This window comes from Corythoichthys intestinalis, chromosome 6 (genome assembly GCF_030265065.1).
Source record: "Corythoichthys intestinalis isolate RoL2023-P3 chromosome 6, ASM3026506v1, whole genome shotgun sequence".
NCBI classification, from domain to species: Eukaryota; Metazoa; Chordata; class Actinopteri; order Syngnathiformes; family Syngnathidae; genus Corythoichthys; species Corythoichthys intestinalis.
Window position 1 is genome coordinate 1,557,572 of NC_080400.1, and position 27,187 is coordinate 1,584,758.

A 27,187-nucleotide genomic window follows, 5' to 3' on the forward strand; every position below is an offset into this window, starting at 1 on the left:
ATGAAAAACAGTGTCTGCTTTAACTAAAACCACCCTAACATTTGTAGGTTTTCATATTTTAATGAGGATAGTATGCAAACAATGACAGAAGGGGGAAAATAAGTAAGCAAACCATCACATTTAATATTTTGTGGCACCCCCTTTGGCTGCAATAACTTCAACCAGACGCTTCATGTAGCTGCAGATCAGTCTGGCACATCGATCTATTTTTCTCTACAAAACAACTGTAGTTCAGTCAGATTCCTGGGATGTTTGGCATGAATCACTGTTTTTAGGTCATGCCACAGCATCTCAATGGGGTTCAAGTCTGGACTTTGACTTGGCCACTCCAGAGCGTGTATTTTGTACTTCTGAAACCATTCTGAAGTTGATTTACTTCTGTGTTTTGGATCATTGTCTTGTTACAGCTTTTCAGTTTAATTAAGTTTACAGTTACAGTTTGTGTAGTTACGTGTGAACGATTTGCTATGACAATTGTGAATACATTAGCATTCGTAGCATTCACGCTAGCGGATTTTTGTTTGGCAAATTAGGCTAATTTAATCTACTAAATTGACTTTGATCAGACTAGGGCCGCAGCTATCGATTATTTTAGTAGTCGATTAATCGATGAACTAGTTTGTCGAATAATCGAGTAATTGGATAAGGAATATGAAAAATTAAAATACCTGAGCTGAGCCTCAAACGGTATAAAAACATAAGGATCTATGTTTAACAAAAGAACAATTGGCTAACTTGCATAGCAAAATTTTATGTTTAACAAAAGAACAATTGGCTAGCAAAATTCTGTTAGCTTAAATGCTATAAAAAGTTTTTTTTTTTTTTTTTTTTTACAGTGCTGTTAATGGTTCAGACACATATTCCCACAAAGAAAAGAAAAAAAAGAAAACGGCTAAATATACTCATAAACTAAATTGTGAATTCATTAAAAAAACATTACCTCAAACAAAAACATAGCTTATGCTGGTCTTAACATGGAGCAGCTGGATTCACCCATGTAAAATGAGGCAGACTAGAGGGCAGTGTATCCACTCAAATCAATAAAACTGAATGCAAACACTTCCGAAATAAACCATTACATTACAATGCCACAATCCTTGTCAAAATCACACAGATGAAAACTAAAACCACCCTAACATTTGTAGGTTTTCATATTTTAATGAGGATAGTATGCAAACAATGACAGAAGGGGGAAAATAAGTAAGTGAACCATCACATTATATATTTTGTGGCACCCCCTTTGACTGCAAAAACTTCAACCAGACGCTTTGTGTAGCTGCAGATCAGTCTGGCACATCGATCTATTCTTCTCTACAAAAGAACTGCAGTTCAGTCAGATTCCTGGGATGTCTGGCATGAATCGCTGGTTTTAGGTCATGCCACAGCATCTCAATGGGGTTCAAGTCTGGACTTTGACTTGGCCACTCCAGAACGTTTCTTTTGTACTCCTGAAACCATTCTGAAGTTGATTTACTTCTGTGTTTTGGATCATTGTCTTGTTACATCTTTTTAGCTTCAACTGTCTGACAGACTGCCTCAGGTTTTCCTGAAAAAAATCCTGCAAAACTTAAATTCATTCTTCTATTAATGATTACAAGTTGTCCAGGCGCTGAGGCAGCAAAACAGCCCCAAATCATGATGCTCCCTCCACCATGCTTCACGGTGGGGATCAGGTGTTGATGTTAGTGAGCTGTTCTATTTTTCCTCCACACACGACGATGTGTGTCACTCCCAGACAATTCAACTTTGGTTTGATCAGTGCACAAAATATTTTGCCAAAACTTCTGTGGAGTGTCTAACATTAAACGAGCAACACATTGTTTTTAGACAGCAGTGGCTTCTTCCATGGAGTCCTCCCATAAATAACATTATTGGCCATAGTTTTACACGTAGTTGATGTGGCACAGACGGTGCCAGTGATTTCTATAAGTCTTTGGCAGACGCTCTAGGGTTCTTTTTTACCTCTCTGAGTATTCTGCGCTGAACTCTTGGCGTTATCTTTGGTGGATGACCACTCCTTGGGAGAGAAGCAACAGTGCCAAACTCTCTCCATTTGTAGACAACTTACTTCTCTGACTGTTGATTGATGAACATCCAGACTTTTAGAGATGGTTTTGTATCCTTTCCCACCTTTATACAAATCAACAATCCGTGATCGCAGCTCTTTTGACCGACCCCTAATGCACATCCAACAGTGCTTATCATCAAGACAATTCTTACCCGGTGTGTATTTTATAGTGGGCAGGGCAGCTTTAAACCACTCATCAGTAATTGTGCACACACCTGATTTAAAATGTTTGGTAAAAATTGGTTTCAATTGCTATTTAAGTCTCCTTAGGAAGAGGGCTCACTTACTTATTTTTCCCACTTCTGTCATTATTTGCATGCTATCCTCATTAAAATATGAAAAAAAAAAAAAACTGTAAATGCTTAGGTGGTTTTAGTTAAAGCAGACAGTTTTTTTCATCTGTGTGATTTTGACAAAGATCAGATCACATTTGATGGTGATTTTACGCAGAAATGTGAGAAATTCCAAAAGGTTCAGATACTTTTTCATAGCGCTGTAGCTTCAACCTGAATAGGAGAACATGGAGTTATATGACACAAATGATTGGACACCTGCTTACCATTGAAGGCAACGTTGAGAGGGGCCAGGAGAGTGTACTCGGCTTCAGGCCTCATGGCGGCTGACAGACCTAGCTCGGAGACCATGTCACCAAAGGTGGACTGGGAACTTCCTACTAATTCCATCACCTGTTTGGCTGCAAAGGCATGGGGAGTAGTGGCAGTTAAAAGAGGGTTATATAAAAAATTTAAGACTTTTTATCAAAAAATAGGGCCAAGGTTAGGATCAAATTCAATATGTTTGTGTAAGCATTTGTAATTAAGTTTACAGTTACAGTTTGTGTAGTTACGTGTGAACGATTTGCTATGACAATTGTAAATACGTTAGCATTTGTAGCATTCACGCTAGCGGATTTTTGTTTGGCAAATTAGGCTAGTTTAATCTACTAAATTGATATTGATCAGACTACATGCACGTTTGAACACCAATTGTTTTGTCAAAAGCACAGTTGCCCTGTTTACTGTCTGTTAAACAACTTCACGTTGAATGAGGACAGAACACGTCACATTAATAAAGTGAAGTAAAAAATTAAGATACTGAGAGGTACAATAAGGTACTGTTTATGCAACAACAACAAAAAAATGACTGGAGACAAAATCGCGAAAGTCGAGTATGCCGTAATCCGCAGACTACCTGTATTTTTGTCCGAAAGACTAAGACTATGACAAAAATTAAAAGGACCGCCAAAAACAACACTGCAATACAGTGAAATGCCAGGAGTGCTACGATTATGCCGGCGTGTTCAATCACTTGGCGTCTTTAAAGCGTCATAAAAAATAAACAATTTCACTAGAAAGCGTGCAGGTTTTAATTTGGCTTCAATAGAAAGCTGGAGATATGCTTGTTTTAATTTCATGGGAAAAGATTTGTTGTGTTTTCTCTACAAGACGGCACTCATGCTCCTTGGATGGTTGAACTTTCACTCCGTCTCAAATGCCGCTTTAGAATATGTATATCCTTGCAGATGATGGTGTTGAACGCCAGCACAGCAGTTGAGTTGATAAAAATTAGAGAGTGAATCTTGGCTTTTCATGTAGATGACATGGAAGAAAAATGCCAACACGTTGAAAGTTTATTCATGTTAGATTCAAAGTATGTGCATATATGTTTGAGCACGTGTCATGTAAATCGTGGGAAAATATGTGCTTTAAAAAAGAAAGGTGGATATCATCTCGAGTCATGTAAAGTTCATCCTCAGTCTTATTTTTGCTATTCTAAAGTGTGACGGTGTCTAAAAAATCAGTTCAAATTATTTTTGCACCCGAGTTTGAGTCGGATTCACCCAATTTTGATGATCTGCCGTTTTACCATGACACCAGTCAGATGTCAAAATACAGTCACATGATCATAAACAAGTTTGCAGTCGGAAGTCCTATGATCACGCTGGACCGATCAAGCACGTGGCATCTTTAAAGCACCGTAAAACAAACTATTTCACTTGAAAGTGCGAAAATGATCATTATAATTTTGTGGTTGGAAATGTATTCTCCACTAGAGGGCACGCATGCTCTTTGGACAGGTAATGTTTCATTTCTGTCAATATTTTCTAGTTTTCTAGTCCAGTAATTTTTGTGTTTTGGGGGCCTAATATGATAATGTAATAGGTTATAGTACAGTGTAATATTAACAGTTCATATAGATGACGTTGTGCTGACAAAAAAAATATATCATTGCCTAAAAATAAAAATCAGACGTTGTAAGCAATTACTCATTACTTGGATACTTGTTCCACCAAATACTTTTTTATGGAGCCCTTTGGGTGCCAGAGTAGAAAACAATATGATAGCTAATCTATACCCACAGTTTAGTCACCTGTACCTACAAATGACTAATCTGTACCATGAGTTTAGTAATCAGTACCGACAGTCTACTAAACTATACCCACAGTTTAGTGATATGTACCCACAGATTATAATATATGCCCACAATTTATTAATCTGTACCCAGATTACTAAACTGTACCCACAGATGACTGATCTGTACCCACAGTTTACTCATCTGTACCCTAAATTTAGTAATCTTTACCCACAATTTAGTAATATGTACCCACAGATTACTAATATATGACCACAGTTTTTTAATATATGCCCATAGGTTACTAAATGGTACCCAGTTTCCTTATCTGTACCCCGAGTTTTACTAATCTGTACCCACAGATTACTAATCTATACCCAGTTTAATTATCTGTACCCCAAATTTAGTAATCTGTACCCAGACATTACTAATATATGCCCAGTGTTTATTAATTTGTACCCTCAGATTACTAAACTGTGCCCACAGTTTACTAAACTGCACACACAGTTCATTAATATGTACCGACAATTTAGTCATCTATACCTAGAGTTTACTAAACTGTACCCACAGTTTAGTAATCTGTACTCATAGGTTACTATTATACACCCATAATTTATTAATCTGTACCCACAGTTTACTAATCTGTAACCCGAGTTTACTAATCTGTACCCACAGTTACAGTTTACTAAACTTTACCCACAATTTAGTCATTTGTCCCCCACAGTTTAGTAATCTGTACCCAAGGATTTGTAACCTTAGTTTCGTAATCTGTACCTACAGTTTACTAAACCGTACCCACAGTTTAGCAATCTAGACTCACATGTTACAAACATATGACCACAGTTTATTAATCTGTACCCACAGATTACTAAACTGCACCCACATATTAATAATCTATACCTGCAGTTTACTAATCCGTATTGACAGATTACTAATCTGTACCCACAGATTAGCAATCTGGACTCACATGTTACTAACATATGACCACAGTTTATTAATCTGTATCCACAGATTACTAAACTGTACCCACAGATTAATCTACAACTGCAGTTTACTAATCCTTATTGACAGATTACTAATCCTTATTGACAGATTACTAATCTGTACCTACAGTTTACTAAACTGTTCCCACAGTTTATTCATGTGTACCCACAGTTTAGTCATCTGTCCTCTACAGTTTAGTCATTTGTGCCCACAGATTAGTAATCTGTGGGTAAATATTAGATATGACAAATATGTTTAGTAATCTGTACCTACAGTTTACTAAACTGTGCCCACAAATTATTCATCTGTACCCACAGTTTAGTCATATGTCCCCCACAGTTTAGTAATCTGTGCCCACAGATTAGTAATCTGTGGGTACATATTAGATATGACAAATATGTTTAGTAATATGTACCTACAGTTTACTAAACTGTACCCACAGTATAGCAATCTGTACTCACAGATTAGTAATCTGTGGGTACATATTAGATATGACAAATATGTTTAGTAATCTGTACCTACAGTTTACTAAACTGTACCCACAGTATAGCAATCTAACTCACATGTTACTAACATATGACCACAGTTTATTAATCTGTACCCACAGGTTACTAAACTGTACCCACAGATTAATAATCCATAACTACAGTTTACAAATCCGTACCACAGATTATACCCACACATTACTAATCTGTATGCAGTGATTACTAATCTGTTCCTAGAGTTTACCAATATGTACCCACACATTACTAATCTGTGAATACCTATTAGCTATGAAAAATATGTTTATTTTATCCTGGAACCCAAGTAGTTTTTTTTAGTTATACTTGACTCGTATTATTTTGATGTAACGCTACTATTACTTGAAGCAATTATTTGAGAACTCTAACCACTCCTGGTAATGGTCAGCCAATGGTCAGAGATGATCAGTGGAACAGCAAATAAAGCTCCAACCTGAGTCTGGCATGAGGACCTGGTCAATGAGGTGGATGACGCCATTGGTTGTGACAATGTCCTTCTTGAGCACCATCTTAATGCCGTTGACGGTCAAGCTCTCGCCGTCGCAGCCGATTTCAATGTTATTGCCTTCCAGGGTCTCGTAAGAAGTCCCGGCCATGATGGCCTCAGAGCACTGTACCGAGTCCAGGAGGTGGAAATTCAGAAGAGCTGGAAAGAAAAAAACATGTTTGTATGAAGATTATTTGGGCGGTTTGGTCTCGTGTTACACTAGAAACAGAAGCTCTCGGGAACCAGAAGACCCTTAGATCCTTCGGGTCCTGGAAGATAACCACTTGGGATTCTGCCACGGTTCTGTTTAACTTTGTGCGGGATTGTGTGATCTGACATCATCGGCCAATAAAATATTTGAGGTTCGCCAGCCTTCTTTGTATAAATCGCGCTTCCAAGCCAGGATGTTTTATGTTGGTTCAAACAAGAACAACAGCGCTGTCTTTAAATTTCAGGATAATAGAACAAACTCCTCAAGTGATTCTGTTTAGCTACCTCGCAAAATAATTTATCCGTGTAAAAGTGTGATCCAATTACATCGGGAACTACCCTGTTGACTTTCTGTTCACGATTACATGTGGGACTTGAAAGCGGAGACTAATTTTTTATTATTCCCTTGGCTTGCCAACGTGTCCACTTTCCAAACTTTTTGCTAAGAAATAGCGGTTTCAGCTGTTTTCAATTGGAGTCGATTGAACCTGTGACAAAAAAAACAAATCAAGCAAACACAGAGCCTTGAAAATTTAGAATTATGTACGTCTATGTACATTCACCTTTTCGCTACAAAGATACCTTGTGCTTCGGCTGTAGACTCTAAATGTCTAGGGACGATTCATCATCCCTGAGAGCAAACATTGGGTGTACCTTGGAGGACCTGCTTGTCGCTCTGGAGCCTTTCCAGCACGTCGCCTCCCAGCTTGTCGAAGGCGTCGTTGGTGGGGGCGAAGAGAGTGAAATGCCCGGCCTGAGACAGCTTGTCCAACAATCCAGAATTGACTGCAATATCCTGGACGGAAGATCCAGCGGTAGCGTTAGCGAAACAGATCAGGACTAGAGATCTAAAGAACGGTGACCATAATTATTACGGTTGTCAGCGTCAGCAGTGCTCTTTACGTAACGCTGAATTCTATCCTTTGCAAAAAATGTAAACAGGAAGATTTGTCAAATAAACACATGCTTGAGCTAACTGTTATCGACTGGATAATCTAGCAGGCTTAAACGCAACATGAAATAGCTGGGGGCACTTTGAAACGCGGCGTCAAACTGTATCGTTTGTGTAGATATGATTTAAGCGGCCTAACCAAATATTCAGCTGTAGTTACGTTTGAGTAAAATGAGAGCACAAAAATAACACTTTTTTGCGTAGTTTAAAAGGGAACCTCTGATTTAAAGACTTGTAGGATCTAATAAGCCACAATTGTTCTCTTCTACTAAAATATATGATTAGAAACACATACTAGTCCTTCTAAAAAAAATATCATATTGTGATAAAGTTCATTATTTTCTGTAATGTACTGATAAGCATTAGATTTTCATATATTTTCAAGTTCAAGCCTTTAATTGTATTGTACAGTAATTATTAAGTATTGATGATTTTGGCAAAAAAGTAAAAAAAAAAACCAAAAATCTTTTCCGTGTTGTTTATTCACTGCCTGAAAAGCTTCAAGAGCAACATCTGATAAGTCTTAGAACACCGGGGGCTTGATCATCAATCTGGACAGTGCTTTTACGGGACAAAAATAAGGCAAGACGCTATTAGACGTCTCGGTAGAGGCAAACAGCATCAAGGCTTTCATTTGCTGTAACGCAGGGCTATCTGTAAAACTGCTGTGTTTCACTGTAAAGGCACACGGCAGCTCTGGATGCTAACTATCTCTATAATAATTTTGGAACAAGTTGGATCACACCATAATTTACCGTGAAGATCTGCAAATATTTTTTGACATCAAACACTCTCCTGCTCCGTCACTAGAGCAGGAGAGTGCTGTCACCAGCAAACTTGACACATGAACGCTACTCTCGTCCCATCCCGTCTTTCCTGTTCATTTTGCGTTTGCTGCTCGTTTTGTGAAATATTAACAGGGCTGTTCTTCTCATTAATATTTCGCTCGGGTTCAAATTGGATGGGCAGGACCGACGACATGTTTATGTAGTTTAAAAGTGACACTGTGGAAGTCCGGCAGAGTGCCCACGTGACGTCACCGCCCTGCGACGTCAACAACAATGGCGACCTACTAGTTAAACTAATTTTACAAATTTTATCAAAACGAAAACATTAAGAGGGGTACTAATAGCAAATTATTATAAATCACCCTAACATTCATCTTTTAAGAACTACATGTCTTTCTAGGCGTGGTCCCTGTTAAGTTAGCTTCATGTGAGTCACCCATAGAACAAAATTAGTTTGGCGGCAATCACCACTACTCACATTCAGCGTCGACAGTTCATCTTCAACCTCGATAACGTCCCTAATCGACCTCCCGACGGCGCTGATCACGCGGTCAATGACGTGGACGACGCCGTTGGTGGCCACCTGGTTTCCGTGGATGATCCTGGCGCAGTTGACCGTCACCACCTGCGAGAGAACACCCTAAGAATGTGCGACTCCCACGGCCGAGGCTCGCGACGGTGGCGCTCACCCCGTTACGGTAGTGATTGATGAGCAGTCCCAGGTCGTTGTACATGGAGGTCACCGTCATGCCGTTGCGCAAGTCTTTGGTGAGGAGGCGTTTGTTGACCATGTGGTAACGCAGGGCGTTGTACAGCTCGATGTTGACGTTGCTGACAAGCGCGGCCCGCATGTCCTGTTGAAATATAAAGAAAATGTTAGTTGCTATTTTTAAAAGGTCATGCGAGGTTTGTCCGTGGAATCTTACATCAGCCAAAAGGTCCCAAGCGTCATTACTGGGTGCGAAGAAGGTGTACGAGCCAGATCCCTCGATCTCGGCCCTCAGTTTGGAGACGTCGGCGTATCTCTGGGTCGAAAGGGCCTTCACCATACCCAGCGTGCCGTACACGTGGTCGATTGGGGCCACTGTGAGGGGGAAAGATCAAGAGCTTCAGTAATAAAGTGGTACCTTTACTTGCGACATTAATTGGGTCTGGAAGTAGTCTCGTAAACTGAAAATTTCGTAAATAGAGACGTGTTTTACACATAAATACCCTGATCCATTCTGAGCACTACTGACACACCACAAAACAACAGCCAAACACATTTGAATCATTCCATTCCAACCTAACCTTTACTACCTGTAATGAAGTATATAATAGAACCCCAAATTTATCTGACCTTTCGAGTGAGGCAATGTACTCTTTCACAAAATCGATGGAGCCTATTATCTTTCTCACTCGTTGCAATGCAAAAACGCCAGGAGATCAAGGCTCTAATGTGCTACTAATGTCATGATCAGTCTAAAAACTCTTCGTGAGAGGAAAACATGAGAAGACGTGTGCTCTTTTGGCTCATGCGTTAGCCAGCGGTTGCTATATCAGCAACACTGCGCCATCTAAATTGAAACGTCAACAACAATAGGCCAATAGGAGAGTGGAATTCCGTTGTTAAGCATGATGGGAATTATTAAGACCAATAGGGAAGCAGGATCTTATTGTGCGACATTTATAAGTAGAACGCAAGAAGTACATATGTATCGTTTATAGTATTGGATAATATTTTTGCACCTCGTAACCTGAAATTTCTTAACAAGAGGCAATATTTTCCCGCTTAAATATTTTGTAACCTGAAAATAATGCTTGTCGAGATGTTGGTAAGTAGAATTACCACTGTATTCAAAATTTTAACATTTTGGTAAAAAGAACTCTGCCTGGGACACCTGGGACTCAGGGCGGTCCCCTGGAGCATTAGCACCTCCATTGACAAGCCCTCAGGGAAGGGAAGAGGGGACGCCCAACCGCCCCCACCACCTGGACCCCTAGCCACTGCAGCAACCCTCCAACTGATGCAACACAGAAGAGAGGAGGTGTGTCAAAAAGAGAGGTGATTTGACTGGGTGGAGTGTTCACAATTTAGCACCTGTAAGTGTGGATATGTTGACATCCTATTCCATAGTACCTGATCACTAATCCTGACACCGACAATCCCTCTACCTAATTGCATCCAGTCATATGTAAACCCACTTAGTCGTAAGATAGTCCTGCAGAAAAGTGTAAATACTGCGCAGGGGCTGCCTCAGAGCCCTGGCCCCGCCAATCAGGGGGGCGAAGTGAGCGTGGCCCACCCCGTCCCGTCACTCTGGCATAGAGACCACCACAATCCCCCGGGACCCAGGACATTAGCCCCCGGATCATCCACACCTCCATTAACCGGCCCACAGGGTAGGGACGTGCCACTGCCCCCATGATGACCACAGCCACCACGGCAACCCCCCCAACTGATGAGGCACACCACGGGATCCCCACAGCCCAGTAGGCAGGAAAGGATCGCCATGCGGATGAAACAACACCCCACTACCCCGCTGGCAGCACCAGGGCCCAAGGAGGAAGCCTGGGTAGACGGTGGAGCAAGACCGGAGTCCCGACCTCCCAACCCCTGCAACCGACAGCCCAGACAAAGAGGCGGCCCTGCACCAAAAGCCCCACCATATAGAAAAGTGTGGGACCCAACTATTGGAGAGGACTTATACAGCACATTTATCTCCATGGTTACCATGCCCAAAGTGCTTTACATTAGCACACAGTTACCCTTCCACGCACACATTCACACACCAATGGTGCTGCTGCCATGGAAGGGGCTGCCAACCCATTGGGGGAAAATCAGACAGTCGTAGCCGGAACTGAACCGCTGACCCTTTGGTCCCAGGAAAACTCAAGCTACCAACTGCGCCAGGGCCACCCCTATTGACCTATTACTGCGGCTTCCAAGTCCCCGACTGCCAGCCACTATCCAGCACCATGATTGGCTTGTTTGGGGAGGATAGTGTAGTGCAGGGGTATCCAACTCCGGTCCTCGAGAGCCCCTATCAAGCTTGTTTTCCATATCTCCCTCGTACAACACACCTGACTCAAATAATCAGGATCGTTATCAGGCTCCTGCTGATGAGCTAATCATTTGTTTAAGGTGTGTTAAAGGAGGAAGACATGTAAAACTGAGTAGGGGCTCTCGAGGACCAGGGTTGCAGACCCCTGGTGTAGTGTATGCATTAAAATAGGAGAACCCGGCTGACACGGCAGCTGTATTGCATCCCATCACCCCACGGCATAATTATTTTCACTTAGTTTTTATTTCACTGACATTACTCTGTACAATTATGTTTTCATTTTAACATTACAAAGTTTTTCCCCAATAACTTAAAATTTGTTTTGACCATGATTGATCTATAAATGCAATAAAAGGGGAAAACAATCATGGTGAATGCTAATTATAGGCACTGTTAACGTTTGTTTTGTTATTTTCCCCGAAAACCTCCTGAAACGGCAATTTTACATTGCTTTAGCTATTTCGCTACATGCTAATTAGGGGCAACCTTGTTATATGCTCCATGCCTCATTGCCACACCACATTACCAAATTAGTGGTTAACTTTTAATGCTACTCTAAGTCAATAAAACGTCAGCATGCGCTAGTTGAGTACAAGATTGAAGTAAAGCTGAACTAAATCCTGTATTATCACTTTTAGCATGACAAAACTGCTGGTGTCTGATGCGTTCCTGAGCTTAGCCTTAAACGAGATAAAAATAAATAAATAAATAAGGATCTAAGTACAACAAGACCGATTGGCTACCAGAAACAATCTGGTGAACATTAGTTGTATATACCATTTAAGCTAGTGGACTTTTGCTATGCAAGTTAGCCAATTGTTCTTTTGTAAGATCCTCATTTATTTATTTATTTATATCGTTTGAGGATAAGCTCAGTTTCTAGTGAGCACCCGAAACAATCTGGTAAACATTACATTAAAAAAGCATTCACCGGTAAGCTAGCAGACTTTTGCTCTGCAAGTTAGCCAGTTGTTTTTTGTTGTACTTAGATCATCATTTATTTATTATTATATTGTTTTAGGCTAAGCTCTGGCGCTAATAAATGAGGATTTAAGTACAACAACGACAATTGGCTAACTTGCATAGCAAAGTTCCACTAGCTTGAATGCTATACAATGCCAATGTTTACCAGATAGTTTCTAGTGCGCACCAGAACCGATCTGGTAAAAATTACCATTAAATACGAGGGCCATTCAAAAAGTAATGCACTCAAGTACATCGCTCGTACAGGATTTTACCAATCTTGTTTATATTTGACACAAACATGATAGGAAACACCTTTTTGCGATTGTTATATGTGTTTTTCTTATTTTCAGATTTTTAAAGCTTAAACTAACTCATCGGCATAAGTTTTGTTGACAGGATTGACAGAGGTGGATGGGCGACCACTACGGGGCTTATCGGCTATGCTGGCTTTACTCACCTCTTCATGGTCGTCAGTACTGTTTTTAAATCGCTGTACCCATCTTTTTACAGTACTATAGTCTATGGTATCATCCTTGTAGACATTTTCCAGCCGGTTGTGAATCTTCAGAGGGTTTTCTCCCTCTGCAACAAGGAATTCGATTACAGCTCTTTGTTTCTGACGACCTTCAAAAGGGGCTGCCATTTTGGAAGCTAGTTTAAGCTTTCAAAATCTGAAAATAAGAAAACACATATACCAATCGCAAAAAGGTGTGTCCTATTATGTTTGTGCCAAATATAAACACGATTGGTAAAATCCTGTACGAGCCATGCACTTGAGTGCATTACTTTTTGAATGCCTCTCGTAGGATTTAAGCTAGTGGACTTTTGCAATGCAAGTTAGCCAATTAGTCTTTTGTTCGGAGGTTGCGCTAGACTTTTTTGTTGTCTGTCATTTTGACTGACAGGGTCATAAAAATCCGGTCATAATCTATTTTTACCCGTCACTTAAATTTTTAAAATGACTATATCTTGATGCAGTCACTATATGTATATACACAATAATACAATAATACTTTGTAATATAAAGTAACTAACATTAGTGCAGTCATGGATTACATTAAGCAGGCCAGTGCTGTGTTTCCATATATATTTTTATCATATTATGTATATACAGGATATATATATATATATATATATATATATATATATATATATATATATATATATATATATTTTTTCTTTTTCCCCCAAGTGGGACCTTCCATGATCCTGATACATTTAATAATAATAAAATATTATATAATTCCATTATATATATATATATATATATATATATATATATATATATATATATATATATATATATATATATATATATATATATATATATATATATATATTATAGGAAACTTCAATTTTTTAAAAAAATCGTTAGAAATTTGTATGGACTTACAATCCGCTGGCTTGTTGTTTCCTGTTGTCTTCCGAAATACACCTGGGTGACGGCGTGTCACTTGATTCATTGTCATCCTTCATCCTCCACTGCATCAGTCCCTCTTTTTTCACCTCTTTTATCAACACCATCGTTGTTTTGGGGCTTTTTCAAGAAACTTCGGACACTCAGTTGCCTTGACATTTTTCCGAGTAAGGCCAACGACGTCATGCATCAAGAGAGACAATAGCTAATTAATATGTTCACTTGCCACCCTGTGGTCTGGGGTGTGAATTGCAACCTGTTAAAATGACAGATGGACTTCAGTTTTTTCCGTCACCGTTAAAAAAAAAACGACGGAAAATATTCGGTTAACGCGACCCCTGCTTTTGTTGTACTTAGATCCACATTTATTTATTTATTATTTTTTTATATCGTTTGAGGCTAAGCTCAGGTGCTAGTTGAGTCAAAGATTGAAGTAAAGCTCAACTAAATCCTGTATTATCATTTTGGTGTGCACCACATTGTTTCTGGCCTATTTGGTGTGCACAAGATTGCTTTAACTTATTTTATTTCTGCCAATTTCACTTTAGTGGCTGTGTAAAATGACACAGTAAAGTTATTAAAGGTTATAATGATGGCAGCAGTCTGGTCCTTGAAGCTCATGATTTTTATTGCCATTATGTTACAGTAGGGAAAATTGGTTTGCGTGACTCGGAACGGACCATCTATCTATGCAACTGAAAGAAAAAGACTCGCACATGTGTCAGCAACATGTGAGAGCATCCTTTGCGGCATAATAGCAAACAGCTGCTACCTAGGTTTTGGATGATACGCCCGAATAAAACTTTTCTAAATGGACTTCAACAGTACGCACCTGCAGGGCAACCGCGCATTCCGTCCAACTTCATATACCCTGGGCAGCACTCGTAAAGGACCATCCTGTAAGGGAAATTAAATAAAACTCAGATCGGTAGCAAATCCTTTAAAATGTTGACTTTTTGCCGATTGGCTCATGTGTCAGTTTCCAGATGTGACTGTTCATCTCCGTCGCTACCAAACCATGCCATGTGATCTCGTATCTTGCTCCAAAGCCTAATGGGATAACTGCCTCCCGGATTAAGCCGCTATTAAAATCATGGATTTGAATTACGGCGAGGTCTCCATTTGAAGATTCACAATCAGTTCGCTCGCCGCTCGGCATTCGGTTAACCTCATTCTGGCATGAAGAAATGCCGAGTGAGTAACTTAGGATTTGAGAACTTTTTGGGTCAGCACAAAGACCCTTTTATGGTCGCTTCTATGGAAATTTACTCATACTGACTGAAAGTATTGTGGTTTTATGGCATGGCTGAGTAGAAATTGCTGTCTCTTCAGAAATTGTACAAAAGCAGTGGATTAGAAGAATTACTTGTCCTGCTGTAAGACACAACATATTAAAACAAAGTTCCTTCGTTTATCAGTTCTGTTCCCGTGTCCCAACCAAAGGTCAGTAGTAATGTGTTACATTTACTTAGAGACTAGTTTCAAGAAATCTAAGAGAGTAAAATTTTCTTGAAGCACTGGCAGTCACTTATTCACTTATTTCTAGTAGATTTACACTGAAACCAAGAGAATTTAACTAGTTTTAAGAAGGTGTGTTTTTGCAGTGCATACAGTGCCTTGCAAAAGTATTTGGCCCCCTTGAATCTTGCAACCTTTCGCCACATTTCAGGCTTCAAACATAAAGATATGAAATTTAATTTTTTTTGTCAAGAATCAACAACAAGTGGGACACAATCGTGAAGTGGAACAACATTTACTGGATAATTTAAACTTTTTTAACAAATAAAAAACTGAAAAGTGGGGCGTGCAATATTATTCGGCCCCTTTACTTTCAGTGCAGCAAACTCACTCCAGAAGTTCAGTGAGGATCTCTGAATGATCCAATGTTGTCCTAAATGACCGATAATGATAAATAGAATCCACCTGTGTGTAATCAAGTCTCCGTATATTTAAAGCCGGATTTGGATACAAAAAGATTTCCCAAGCTTTAAACATCTCAAGGAGCACTGTGCAAGCCATCATATTGAAATGGAAGGAGCATCAGACCACTGCAAATCTACCAAGACCCGGCCGTCCTTCCAAACTTTCTTCTCAAACAAGGAGAAAACTGATCAGAGATGCAGCCAAGAGGCCCATGATCAGTCTGGATGAACTGCAGAGATCTACAGCTGAGGTGGGAGAGTCTGTCCATAGGACAACAATCAGTCGTACACTGCACAAATCTGGCCTTATGGAAGAGTGGCAAGAGGAAAGCCATTTCTCAAAGATATCCATAAAAAGTCTCGTTTAAAGTTTGCCACAAGCCACCTGGGAGACACACCAAACATGTGGAAGAAGGTGCTCTGGTCAGATGAAACCAAAATTGAACTTTTTGGCCACAATGCAAAACGATATGTTTGGCGTAAAAGCAACACAGCTCATCACCCTGAACACACCATCCTCACTGTCAAACATGGTGGTGGCAGCATCATGGTTTGGGCCTGCTTTTCTTCAGCAGGGACAGGGAAGATGGTTAAAATTGACGGAAAGATGGATGCAGCCAAATACAGGAACATTCTGGAAGAAAACCTGTTGGTATCTGCACAAGACCTGAGACTGGGACGGAGATTTATCTTCCAACAGGACAATGATCCAAAACATAAAGCCAAATCTACAATGGAATGGTTAAAAAATAAACGTATCCAGGTGTTAAGAATGGCCAAGTCAAAGTCCAGACCTGAATCCAATGGAGAATCTGTGGAAAGAGCTGAAGACTGCTGTTCACAAACACTCTCCATCCAACCTCACTGAGCTCGAGCTGTTTTGCAAGCTACAAAGTATTAACGCAAGGGGGCCGAATAATATTGCACGCCCCACTTTTCAGTTTTTTATTTGTTAAAAAAGTTGAAATTATCCAATAAATGTTGTTCCACTTCACGATTGTGTCCCACTTGTTGTTGATTCTTGACAAAAAAAATTACATTTCATATCTTTATGTTTGAAGCCTGAAATGTGGCGAAAGGTTGCAAGGTTCAAGGGGGCCGAATACTTTTGCAAGGCACTGTATGTATTGGTTCAGGTGATCCACCGTTTGATTCAAACCTTTGTTTTAAAAATCTACTAAAGAAACATTTTGAAAACTTTCTGAATAAATGTCTGGATTTTATTAGCAAATTTAAATTGTAATATTTGAACATAAATTATATTAACAGACACAATAAATACAAATTGGTTAATAATCTCTTAATTACCCAGGTATGCCAAAAGTAAACATTTGTTTTAAGATTTTCAGGAGCAAAATTAGTGGTGTGTCCCCCACCTTCACAACACTGACGTCTTTTTACATTATTTACAGTGGCTGTTGCTGACGGGGGAAAAAAACAACAACAACTCCTCGTCTTTGAAGGGGCGGAGGAGGCGGCATGTTATAATTGTGTCGGGGCTGAGGTTGTGTGTGTGTGCGAGGGGAAAGGGTCAAGTCATCAGCCAATGAAACGTCCGTTTGATTTAAAAAAAAAAAAAAAAACTGACCGGCAGTTTGAACATAAGGAAAGTAAATCACTTAATAGTGATAGGGTCAATTCTAGTGCTGCAACGATTAATCGATTAACTCGAGTATTCGATTAGAAAAAAATATTCAAATTAAATTTTGTTGCCTCGAGTATTCGTTTAATTAAAGTGCCGTTGTAATGTTTTATTTTGAAAGTGTTTACATTTAGTTTATTGATTTGGGTGGATACATTGCCCTCTGGTCTGCCTCATTTCACATGGGTGAATCCAACTGCTCCCTGTTAAGACCAACGTAAGCTAAGTTTTTCTTTGGGCTAATGTTTTTTAATGCATTCGTAATTTAGTTTATATGTATATTTAGCCTTTTTTTGTGGGAATATGAGTCTGGACCATTTGTTAAGAGCATTGGAAAAAAAGGTAGCATTCTATACCATTTAAGCTAGCGGACTTTTGCCATGTAAGTTCGCCAATTGTTCTTTTTTTGTACATATATCCTCATTTATTTATTTTTAATACCGTTTGAGGCTCAGCTCAGATATTTTAATTTTTCATGTTCCTTTTCCGATTACTTGATTATTCGAACTAACTAGTTCATCGATTAATCGACTACTAAAATAATCGATAGCTGCAGCCCTAGTCAATTCTATCCTTAAAACTTATGGGAAGACACTCTAAATGAACTATAAATCTGAACTCATTATATAATGCAAATAAGGTTGCTTAAAAGTTGGTGGGGACAATTTGAGCATCTTGAAAAGTTGCTAGTGTTATGTCCCTACCGTCCCTATGCAAACCTACGCCCTTGAGTGAAAAGGTGTCCTCTTGATGAGTTGCAACCAGGGTCGTCACTAGGGGGCAGTTTACATGGCGACTCTGTGACACGAAGAAGCAATGACTGTGTTGCGGAGTGACCTCGCGTTCGTATGGTGTCGGCAAAGACGGAAGGCAAAGACGCAAACCTGGGAATCCTGCCTCCAAAGTGAAAGAATTCGATTGCGGGGGCTTGCTCCACATGCACATCAAAAGCTCCCGCGGTGCGGGACCGCGCCGATAATGTCAGCACTCATACACGTCACATTGGGCGTGCGCAGCGGTGCTACTAAACATCAAAAACAGCAAATATGGCGAAAAGTCGGCTTTAATTTACTGTTTCTATAATATTTTTTTAATTTAAATGTTTGTAATTTGAATGTTTCCATTTTTGTGCCTTTTTGAACAAAAAGAAAATGCCATTGCATGGAGTGGGCGGGCATGTTGTCTTCCGGGCTGAGGAGGTCAAAGTGCATCATTTGCTGTCGCCTTGTAAATCTGCACCGCCCCCTAGGGCCTGGCATGACTACTACATCGTTTTAATGCGGAATTGCGACATTGTTCGAATGGAGACGGAACCATATAAATGCAAACATGAAATTTTTCGTCTTCTCAAAGAGTTGCCCCTAGGTTTTGAGAACGGAGGTGGGGGGGGGGACCAAGCCCCCAGGGGATGCACAGGATGTAAGTGAACTTAGCGTACAAGCAAAAAACTTCACAAACAACGAACAAAGACTGATAATTTAGGGGTGAAAGTGGGACGGTCCGGAACGCAATTCCAGTATAAGATTCGGGGCCGGAACGCCGTTGCGGTATACGGTGCTTTGATCCCGAAAAATATGCAGGCAACTGTCAAAACCCTATGTAAAAAAAAAAAAACAAACAAACTGCCAGACGACTGCCACACACGCATCTCATCTACTCATCTACAAACGTCCGGTTTAACTCATCTACAAACGTCTGATTTACAAACGCAAGTGTTAACCACAAGCATAATACAGTGGTTGTGTAGTGTCATCTGTTTCCACCTATATTTATTATTTATTTATTCCACGGAACGGCACGGCATTTATTATTCAAAATGTCTGTCATTTTTAGCTTAGAATCATTAATTGATCTCTAATATTTAGTTAAAAAAAAAGACTTAAAAAAATGATTCACGTGCATATTTTAAACTTTTAAACAAATTATGTCACAATGAAAAAAAATGTGTCTGTAAATGCAATGGGGCAAATAAGTATTTAGTCAACCACTATTTGTGCAAGTTCTCCCACTGGAAAATATTAGAGAGGCCTGTAATTGTCGACATGGGTAAACCTCAACCACGAGAGACAGAATGTGGAAAAAAAAAAACACAAAATCACATTGTTCGATTTATTTTCAAATCATGGTGGAAAATAAGTATTTGGTCAATACCAAACGTTCATCTCAATACTTTGTTATGTCCCCTTTGTTGGCAATAACGGAGGCCAAACGTTTTCTGTAACTCTTTACAAGCTTTTCACACACTGTTGCTGGTATTTTGGCCCATTCCTCTGTGCAGATCTCCTCTAGAGCAGTGATGTTATTGGGCTGTCGTTAGGCAACACGGACTTTCAACTCCCTCCACAGATTTTCTATGGGGTTGAGATCAGGAGATTGGGTAGGCCACTCCAGGACCTTGAAATGCTTCTTATGAAGCCACTACTTTGTTGCCCTGGCTGTGTGTTTGGGATTATTGTCATGCTGAAAGACCCATCTTCAATGCCCTTGCTGACGGAAGGAGATTTTCACTCAAAATCTCTTGATACATGGCCCCATTCATTCTTTCCGTTACACAGATCAGTCGTCCTGGTCCCTTTGCAGAAAAACAGCCCCAAAGCATGATGTTTCCACCCCAATGCTTCACAGTGGGTATGGTGTTCTTTGGATGCAATTCAGTATTCTTCCTCCTCCAAACACGTGAACCTGTGTTTCTCCCAAAAAGTTCTATCTTCTCCCAGTCCTCTTTTTGATCATCCAAATGCTCTCTAGCGAACCGCAGACAGGCCTGGACGTGTACTTTGTCCAGCAGGGGGACACGTCTGGCAGTGAAGGATTTGAGTCCCTGGCGGTGCATTGTGTTACTGATAGTAGCCTTTGTTACTGTGGTCCCAGCTCTTTGTAGGTCATTTACTAGGTCCCCCCGTGTGGTTGTGGGATTTTTGCTCACCGTTCTTGTTATCATTTTGACGCCAAGGGGTGAGATCTTGCATGGAGATCGAGGGAGATTATCAGTGGTCTTGTATGTCTTCCATTTTCTAATAATTGCTCCCACAGTTGATTTCTTTACACCAAACGTTTTACCTATTGCAGATTCAGTCTTCCCAGCCTGGTGCAGGTCTACAATTTTGTCTCCGGTGTGCTTCGATAGCTCTTTGGTCTTGGCCATATTGGAGTTTGGAGTGTGACTGACTGAGTTTGTGGACAAGTGTCTTTTATACCGATAGCGAGTTAAAACTGGTACCATTAATACAGGTAACGAATGGAGTAGAGCTGAAACGAATACTCGACTAACTCGAGTAACTCGAGTTTAAAAACTGATCCGAGTAATTATATTCACCTCGAGTAATCGTTTATTTTGACAGCTCTAAGCATCACGTTTTGCTCGGACTACTTTTAATGCGGGACAACGCGCTGATGTCACGTGCGGAGAGGAGGAAGGGAAAAAAAAAAAAAACTTACTGCAGCCGACAGCCGCTACAAACGACGCCGACGTTGCTAAATACTAGCCCGCACGAGGCTATGTTGGTAGCAGGTAGCGTCTGATGCGTCTCATAGAGATCACATGTATGTTGAACTAGATGCGCATGACAGACTCGGCTGCGTCTGGGCAGCGTTAGTAAACAGCCGCCATCTTAAAGCAGTAGAGCGCTAAGTGCTAATAAAAGAGCGCTAAGCGCTAATAAATAAGATTAACGTTACTGTCACTACTGGCTCATGTAACGTTAGCCCTGCGGAGGGCTAGGTTTCTATTAATTATGACCACTGTCGATGCGTGGCTAACATGTCTTACATACAGGGTTTAACATAACATAGCATTGTGGAGTGATGAGGGTGTAAAATAAAAACTTAATAATGCTAACTATTAATTTTAGCTCAGTAGTCATTGCTGGATAAAACACCAAGTAGCACAGGTACCTAATGTGCTCCAATACAGCCTGTACCATACATTTATTTTGAACACTGCAAAAACTCAAAATCCTATCAGGACTTACAGTTTAGACTTACTTAAAACTTAACTAGAACTTAAAAATGGCTTGACACAAATAGAAATTCAATTGAAACACGTGGGAAAAAATCCTAACTTTTAAGTGATGTGTGTTATCAAGCGTAACGGCATTTTTAGTAAGATATATAATATATATATATATGTATATATATATATATATTTTTTTTTTTAATAAGATCTAAAAGTTTTTTTGAGTTAAGCAGTGAATTTTGTTTTTGTTCTAGTTACATCTGAGATGCAATTGTTGGCTGTTTTCAACAATATACATCGAAAATAAAGACATTGATTGACTGAAAATGGTTCAAGATTAGATGAAATGTCTTGTTTTCTCATGTATATTTATAATTGCTCTTCACCGATTACAAAAATATTCGATAGCTGCAGCCCTAGAACGGAGCCTTGTTAAACCTCGTTAGAAGAAGTTAGACCTCTTTGACAGCCAGAAATCTTGCTTGTTTGTTGGTGACCAAATACGTATTTTCCACTCTAATTTGGAAATAAATTCTTTAAAAATCAAACAATGTGATTTTCTGTTTTTTTTTCCCCACATTCTGTCTCTCATGGTTGAGGCTTACCATGTTGACAATTACAGGCCATTCTAATATTTTCAAGTGGGAGAATGTGCACAATTGGTGGTTGACTAAATACTTATTTGCCCCACTGTATATCGGACAATTTTGAAATTTGGCCAAATTGGGGGTCTCAGAACGGAACTTCAAGTCACCTGAGTGTTTTTCACCATATACTGTAAGTTATAATTACAAAAGTTTATACACACCTCATTCAATGCAACACAATAATTCTATAATAATATATTATATAGTTTTTACTAAAGAAATCGGAAAAGAAAAAAGAAAAGTAAATGTTTACATTAGCTTCAGTTTTATTGTACATCCAATGTTCTTAAGTAGTTAAATTTGAGGTTTTGCATTTCGGTAGTTTTAGGAGGTTTGAACCACCATAGCCCCCCACCAAAAATTCTGTCTCCGTTGCGACCTGAATGTCAGGAAGCGCCCGCAATAAATTCTAGCCACTTTCACCACTGCCTCTGTCTATATTTCTTAAAAGATCCAGTTAATGGATGCTCGCGTGCGTGCTCAAACTCCGCAAACAGCTGACACGGTCGTGTCTTAGACGCAGTTAATTTTCAGTAAATCACCAAGGGCGGCCCAATGAGAGACGTGAAATCATCAAGCGCAGCTGCTGGGTGGAAATAAGGCTATACCTCTTGCGTCCACAGATTTGAACATATTTGAACCGCTTTTCCGCTGTTACAAACATTGGAGGAAGCGTGCTTTGCCACAAGAACACCGCTGTTATATGTACAGTGTATATATTCACATATATACAATACTTATATATAAACGGTCATGGCTCAGTATCCCAGCAACCTTATAAAAGGAACAAAAAGCAAAAACACATTGTGTCCAGGAGAACAATCCAAACCCAAAATGTGAAGAAAAACAAGTTTCCACGTGAAAGCTGCAAAACAAATCAGACAAAAAAAAGCTCCATATGCGAGTCACCTGTTCTTGTAAATGGACAATACGAGTCAAGAATGCTGCATGCTTGAATCATCTGATGAAGAAAAGATGCTGAATTGGACGCTTTTTACAAAGCTTCGTTTAGGAAAAACATGTTTTAAGGCAAACTCACTATAAACTAAGAGTCGGAACTTCTGGGTAGCTCACGATGCGATCCGTTTTGCAATAGATTAAGGATGATCTCACAATATGGTGATATAACAATTATTATTATACGACCAAAAGAGAGGTAAACAAGCTCTTTTCATCCTATTGCTGTGAATTCAATTGAGTTTATCACTAGTAAAGGCCCAATGCGTTTCAAGTGGGAGGGTGGCAGCGCATCAACTGCCATCCCTCCTACTTCAAACGGATTGGACATCTATGGCAGTCAATGGCAAACAATGAGTTTAATAAGGGGGCATTTCAGGTCATTTGCTCTTGATTCTGTGTCACTTTTCTGTCAATTTTGGGGCATTTTTGTGTCACTTTTGTATCGATTTTGGGGCATTTTTGTGTCACTTTTGCGTCGATTTTGGGGCATTTTTATGTCACTTTTGTGTCGATCTTGGGGCATTTTTGTGTCAGTTTTCTGTCGATTTTCGGAAATTTCTGGGTCACTTTTCTGTCGATTTTGGGACATTTCTGTGTCACTTCCTTGTCGATTTGGGGCCACTTCTTGTTCAGTAGCGCAAAATCAACAGGGAGTGGCCCAGAAATGCTCTCAAAATGCCCACTTCCAATGAATTTGACCAATGAGTTTATTTATGGGGCATTTCAGGTCATTTGCTGTCGATTTTGGGGCATTTTTGTGTCACTTTTGTGTCGATTTTGGGGCATTTTTATGTCACTTTTGTGTCGATTTTGGGACATTTCTGTGTCACTTTTCTGTCGATTTTGGGGCATTTACAGGTCACTTCCTGTTCAGTAACCCAAAATCAACATGAAGTGGCCCAGATATAACCTCAAAATGCTCACTTCCAACATATTGGACCAATGAGTTTAATTATGGGTCATATCAGGTCATTTGCTGTTCATTTTAAGTCACTTCCTGTTTAACTCGGGGCCACTTCATGTTCAGTAACGCAAAATCAACAGGGAGTGGCCCAGAAATGCTCTCAAAATGCCCACTTCCAATGAATTGGACCAATGAGTTTATTTATGGGGCATTTCAGGTCATTTGCTGTTGGTTTGCAGTCACTTCCTGTTGCTTTTGTGCATTTCTGAGTCATTTCCTGTTGATTTCGGGACATTTACAGGTCACTTCCTGTTTAGTAACTGAAAATCAACAGGGTCACCGAGTCACTTCCTGTTCAGTAACCCACAACTGACAGGAAGGGGCCCAGAAATGCCCTGAAAAAGCCCACTTTAAACGAATTGGACTTCTATGGCGTTAAATAGCAGAGAGACAGCGGGAACCAAAAGTGGTATTTGCCATGTGGCAAACTGGATTTTGCCATGTGACATTTTTTTTTGCCATGTGGCAAAATGGATTTTGACATATGGCATTTTTGGGGGGGGGGGGGGGGGGTGGCAATATGGATTTTGGTTTGTGCCATTCTTTGGGGGGGGGGGGGGCGGGGCATATGGCATTTTTTGGGGTATATGGCAGTTTTTTAGGCCATGCACGTCCATACCATTGATGGCTATGCATGTCCAAATTTTCCATTGCATTGACATTGATTATTAATCAAAATCAATTTTGCCACATTGCAAAAAAAAAAAAAAAATGCCACATGGCAAAAAAAAAAATCCACATGGTAAAAAAAATGCTACATGGCAAAATCCATATTGCCGCATGGCAAAACAATGCCACATGGCAAATCCATTTTGTCACATGACTTTTTTTTTGCCACATGGCAAAATCTATTTTGCTACACGGCAAAAAAAAAAAAAAAAAGCCACATGGCAAAATCCATTTCGCCACATGGCAAAAAAAATGCCACCTGGCAAAATCAATTTTGCCACATGGCAAAAAAAATGCCACATGGCAAAATCAATTTTGCCACATGGCAAAACATGCATAGGAATGCCAAATGGCAAAATCCATTTTGCCACATGGCAAATACCAGTTTTGGTTTTCGGCCCTGCCGCAATGGCAACCAATAAGCTTAATAATTGGGAATTTCAGGTCATTTGCTGTTGATTTTTAGTCAATTCCTGTTGATTTTGGAGCATTTATGGATCACTTTCCTCTTCAGTAACCCAAAATCAACAGGAAGTGGCACATAATTGCCCTGAAAATGCCCACTTCAAACAAACTGGACATTTATGGCGGTCATTGGCAACCAATGACTTTAACTTGGGCCTTTCAGGTCGCTTGCTGTTTATTTTCAGTTACTTCATGTTGATTTTGGGGCGTTTTCTGGGTCATTTCCTGTTGATTTGGCATTACTGAACAAGAAGTGACCTAGAAATGTCCAAAATCTACAGGACGTGACCAAAAAAATCAACAGGAAATGAACTACATTGCCCCAAAATGAACTCACTGGCTGCCATTCACGGCCATAAATGTCCAATCTGTTTGGGGTTCATTGGCGGCCATCCGTCCCACTTCAAACGGATTGGACATCTAATAGTGATAAACTCATTTCAATTCAAGACAGAAGGATGAGAACTGCTTGATTTTCTATTTATTAGTTGTATTGTAGAATATCGTAGACATATTTTCACACACGTGTGTTGATAATTGTCGTAATCATGAGTCTTGTATTGCAAATCGTATCGTATCGTGAGCTACCTGGAGGTTCCCAACCCTAATGTACATGGAGAATCTCTTTTTTTCTGGTGAATAAGACATTTTCCATTTGTTAGATGACTTCACGATAAAACGTTTTTACTCTATTTAACTAGATCTGAAACTCTTTGTAGTCTTTACATTAAAAAAAAAAAGTTTTGGAGCGCGAGTGTCCCTGTGGTCAACCGCCGACTCCAGGATGTGGTTCTGAACTGCTGACTCCATTTATGAATGGAAAAGCCCGCCGTTTACTCCTTCTCGCTCGCCGATTCTGGCTCCTCAGCGCTTTTGTGTTCAAACATGGGCGAGAGCCATGTTTTTTTTGGTCATCGCTTTCTCTGTTGAACCCCGCTCGTCCGTCACCGACACTTTTCGTGCCCTCCGTGCTTGTTTGAGTTCCAGTACTCCACATGATGGCTTCATCATAAACACTTGGCTGTCTTGTTATGCAAGATGATGGTCGCTTGCCAAATCCTCGCTCGCTCGCTACTTGTCACTGAGTTTTGGATTATGTTTTCAATATTTAATGTTTAAATTGGCCATTGTCGAGTATAGTGTATTGGTGGGCAAGTATTTTATGTTAAGTTAGGTGTGGATAATATATAAATGTATGGATGTATATATATGTACAGTATGTATAGATGTACACTGCTGGCCAAAAGTATTGGCACCCCTGCAATTCTGTCAGATAATGCTCAATTTCTCCCTGAAAATGATTGCAATTACAAATGCTTTGGTAGTAATATCTTCATTTATTTTGCTTGCAATATAAAATAGTAAAAGAGAATGAAAAAAAAAAATTATATCCTTATCATTTGACACAAAACTCCAAAAATGGGCCGGACAAAAGTATTGGCACCCTTTGAAAAATCATGTGGTGCTTCTCTAATTTGTGTGATTAACAGCACCTGTGGCACATAACAGGTGACGGCAATCACTAAATCAAACTTGCAGCCAGTTAAAATGGATTAAAGTTGACTCAACCTCTGTCCTGTGTCCTTGTGTGTACCACATTGAGCATGGAGAAAAGACAGAAGACCAAAGACCTGTCTGAGGACTCGAGAAGCAAAATGGTGAGGAAGCACGGGCCCTCTCAAGGCCATCTCCAAAGACCTGAATGTTCCTGTGTCTACCGTGCGCAGTATCATCAATAAGTGTAAAGCGGAAAAGTGTGTATGCGGACGGAAAAGAAAAATTGACCAGAGATTTCAACAAAAGATTGTGCAAATGGTGGATAAAGAACCTCAACTAACATGCAAACAAGTTCAAGCTGTCCTTTCATTTTAACTTTTCGTAACTCTGGCAGGACTCTTCGCTCGACCGGCCAGCTTCTTTTAGATGTTCCAAGGTCAAACCTTAAACAGTGGGGGGACCGATCCTTTGCGGTTGCTGCCCCCAGGCTGTGGAACAGCCTTCCCCCCGAAATCCGCACCACCACGGATGTAGGTCTTTTTAAGTCTCGGCTAAAAACACACCTTTTTAGACTCGCCTTTTACAAAGATTAGGATAGCCTGGTTTTATTAGCTTAAGGGCTTTTTTAATGTTTTTTTTTTTTTTTCTCGATTTTATCGGTTTTATTGTTTTACTTG

The 27,187-nt window shown here is 39.9% G+C and overlaps 1 protein-coding gene across 2 annotated transcripts in view; it reads right to left on the reverse strand.

Moving 5' to 3' along the window:
• The window catches only part of postnb (periostin, osteoblast specific factor b), a 49,837-nt gene that overhangs the window by 17,991 nt on the left and 4,659 nt on the right, over positions 1–27,187 (reverse strand). For both annotated transcript variants that reach the window (XM_057839947.1, XM_057839946.1), the window contains exons 3-9: positions 14,622–14,686; positions 9,289–9,446; positions 9,052–9,216; positions 8,841–8,987; positions 7,277–7,418; positions 6,359–6,571; positions 2,628–2,762 (exon numbers count right to left, since the gene is read on the reverse strand). In XM_057839947.1, coding sequence (XP_057695930.1) covers positions 2,628–2,762; positions 6,359–6,571; positions 7,277–7,418; positions 8,841–8,987; positions 9,052–9,216; positions 9,289–9,446; positions 14,622–14,686 — 1,025 coding nt within the window. The remainder of the gene's footprint in view (positions 1–2,627; positions 2,763–6,358; positions 6,572–7,276; positions 7,419–8,840; positions 8,988–9,051; positions 9,217–9,288; positions 9,447–14,621; positions 14,687–27,187) is intronic.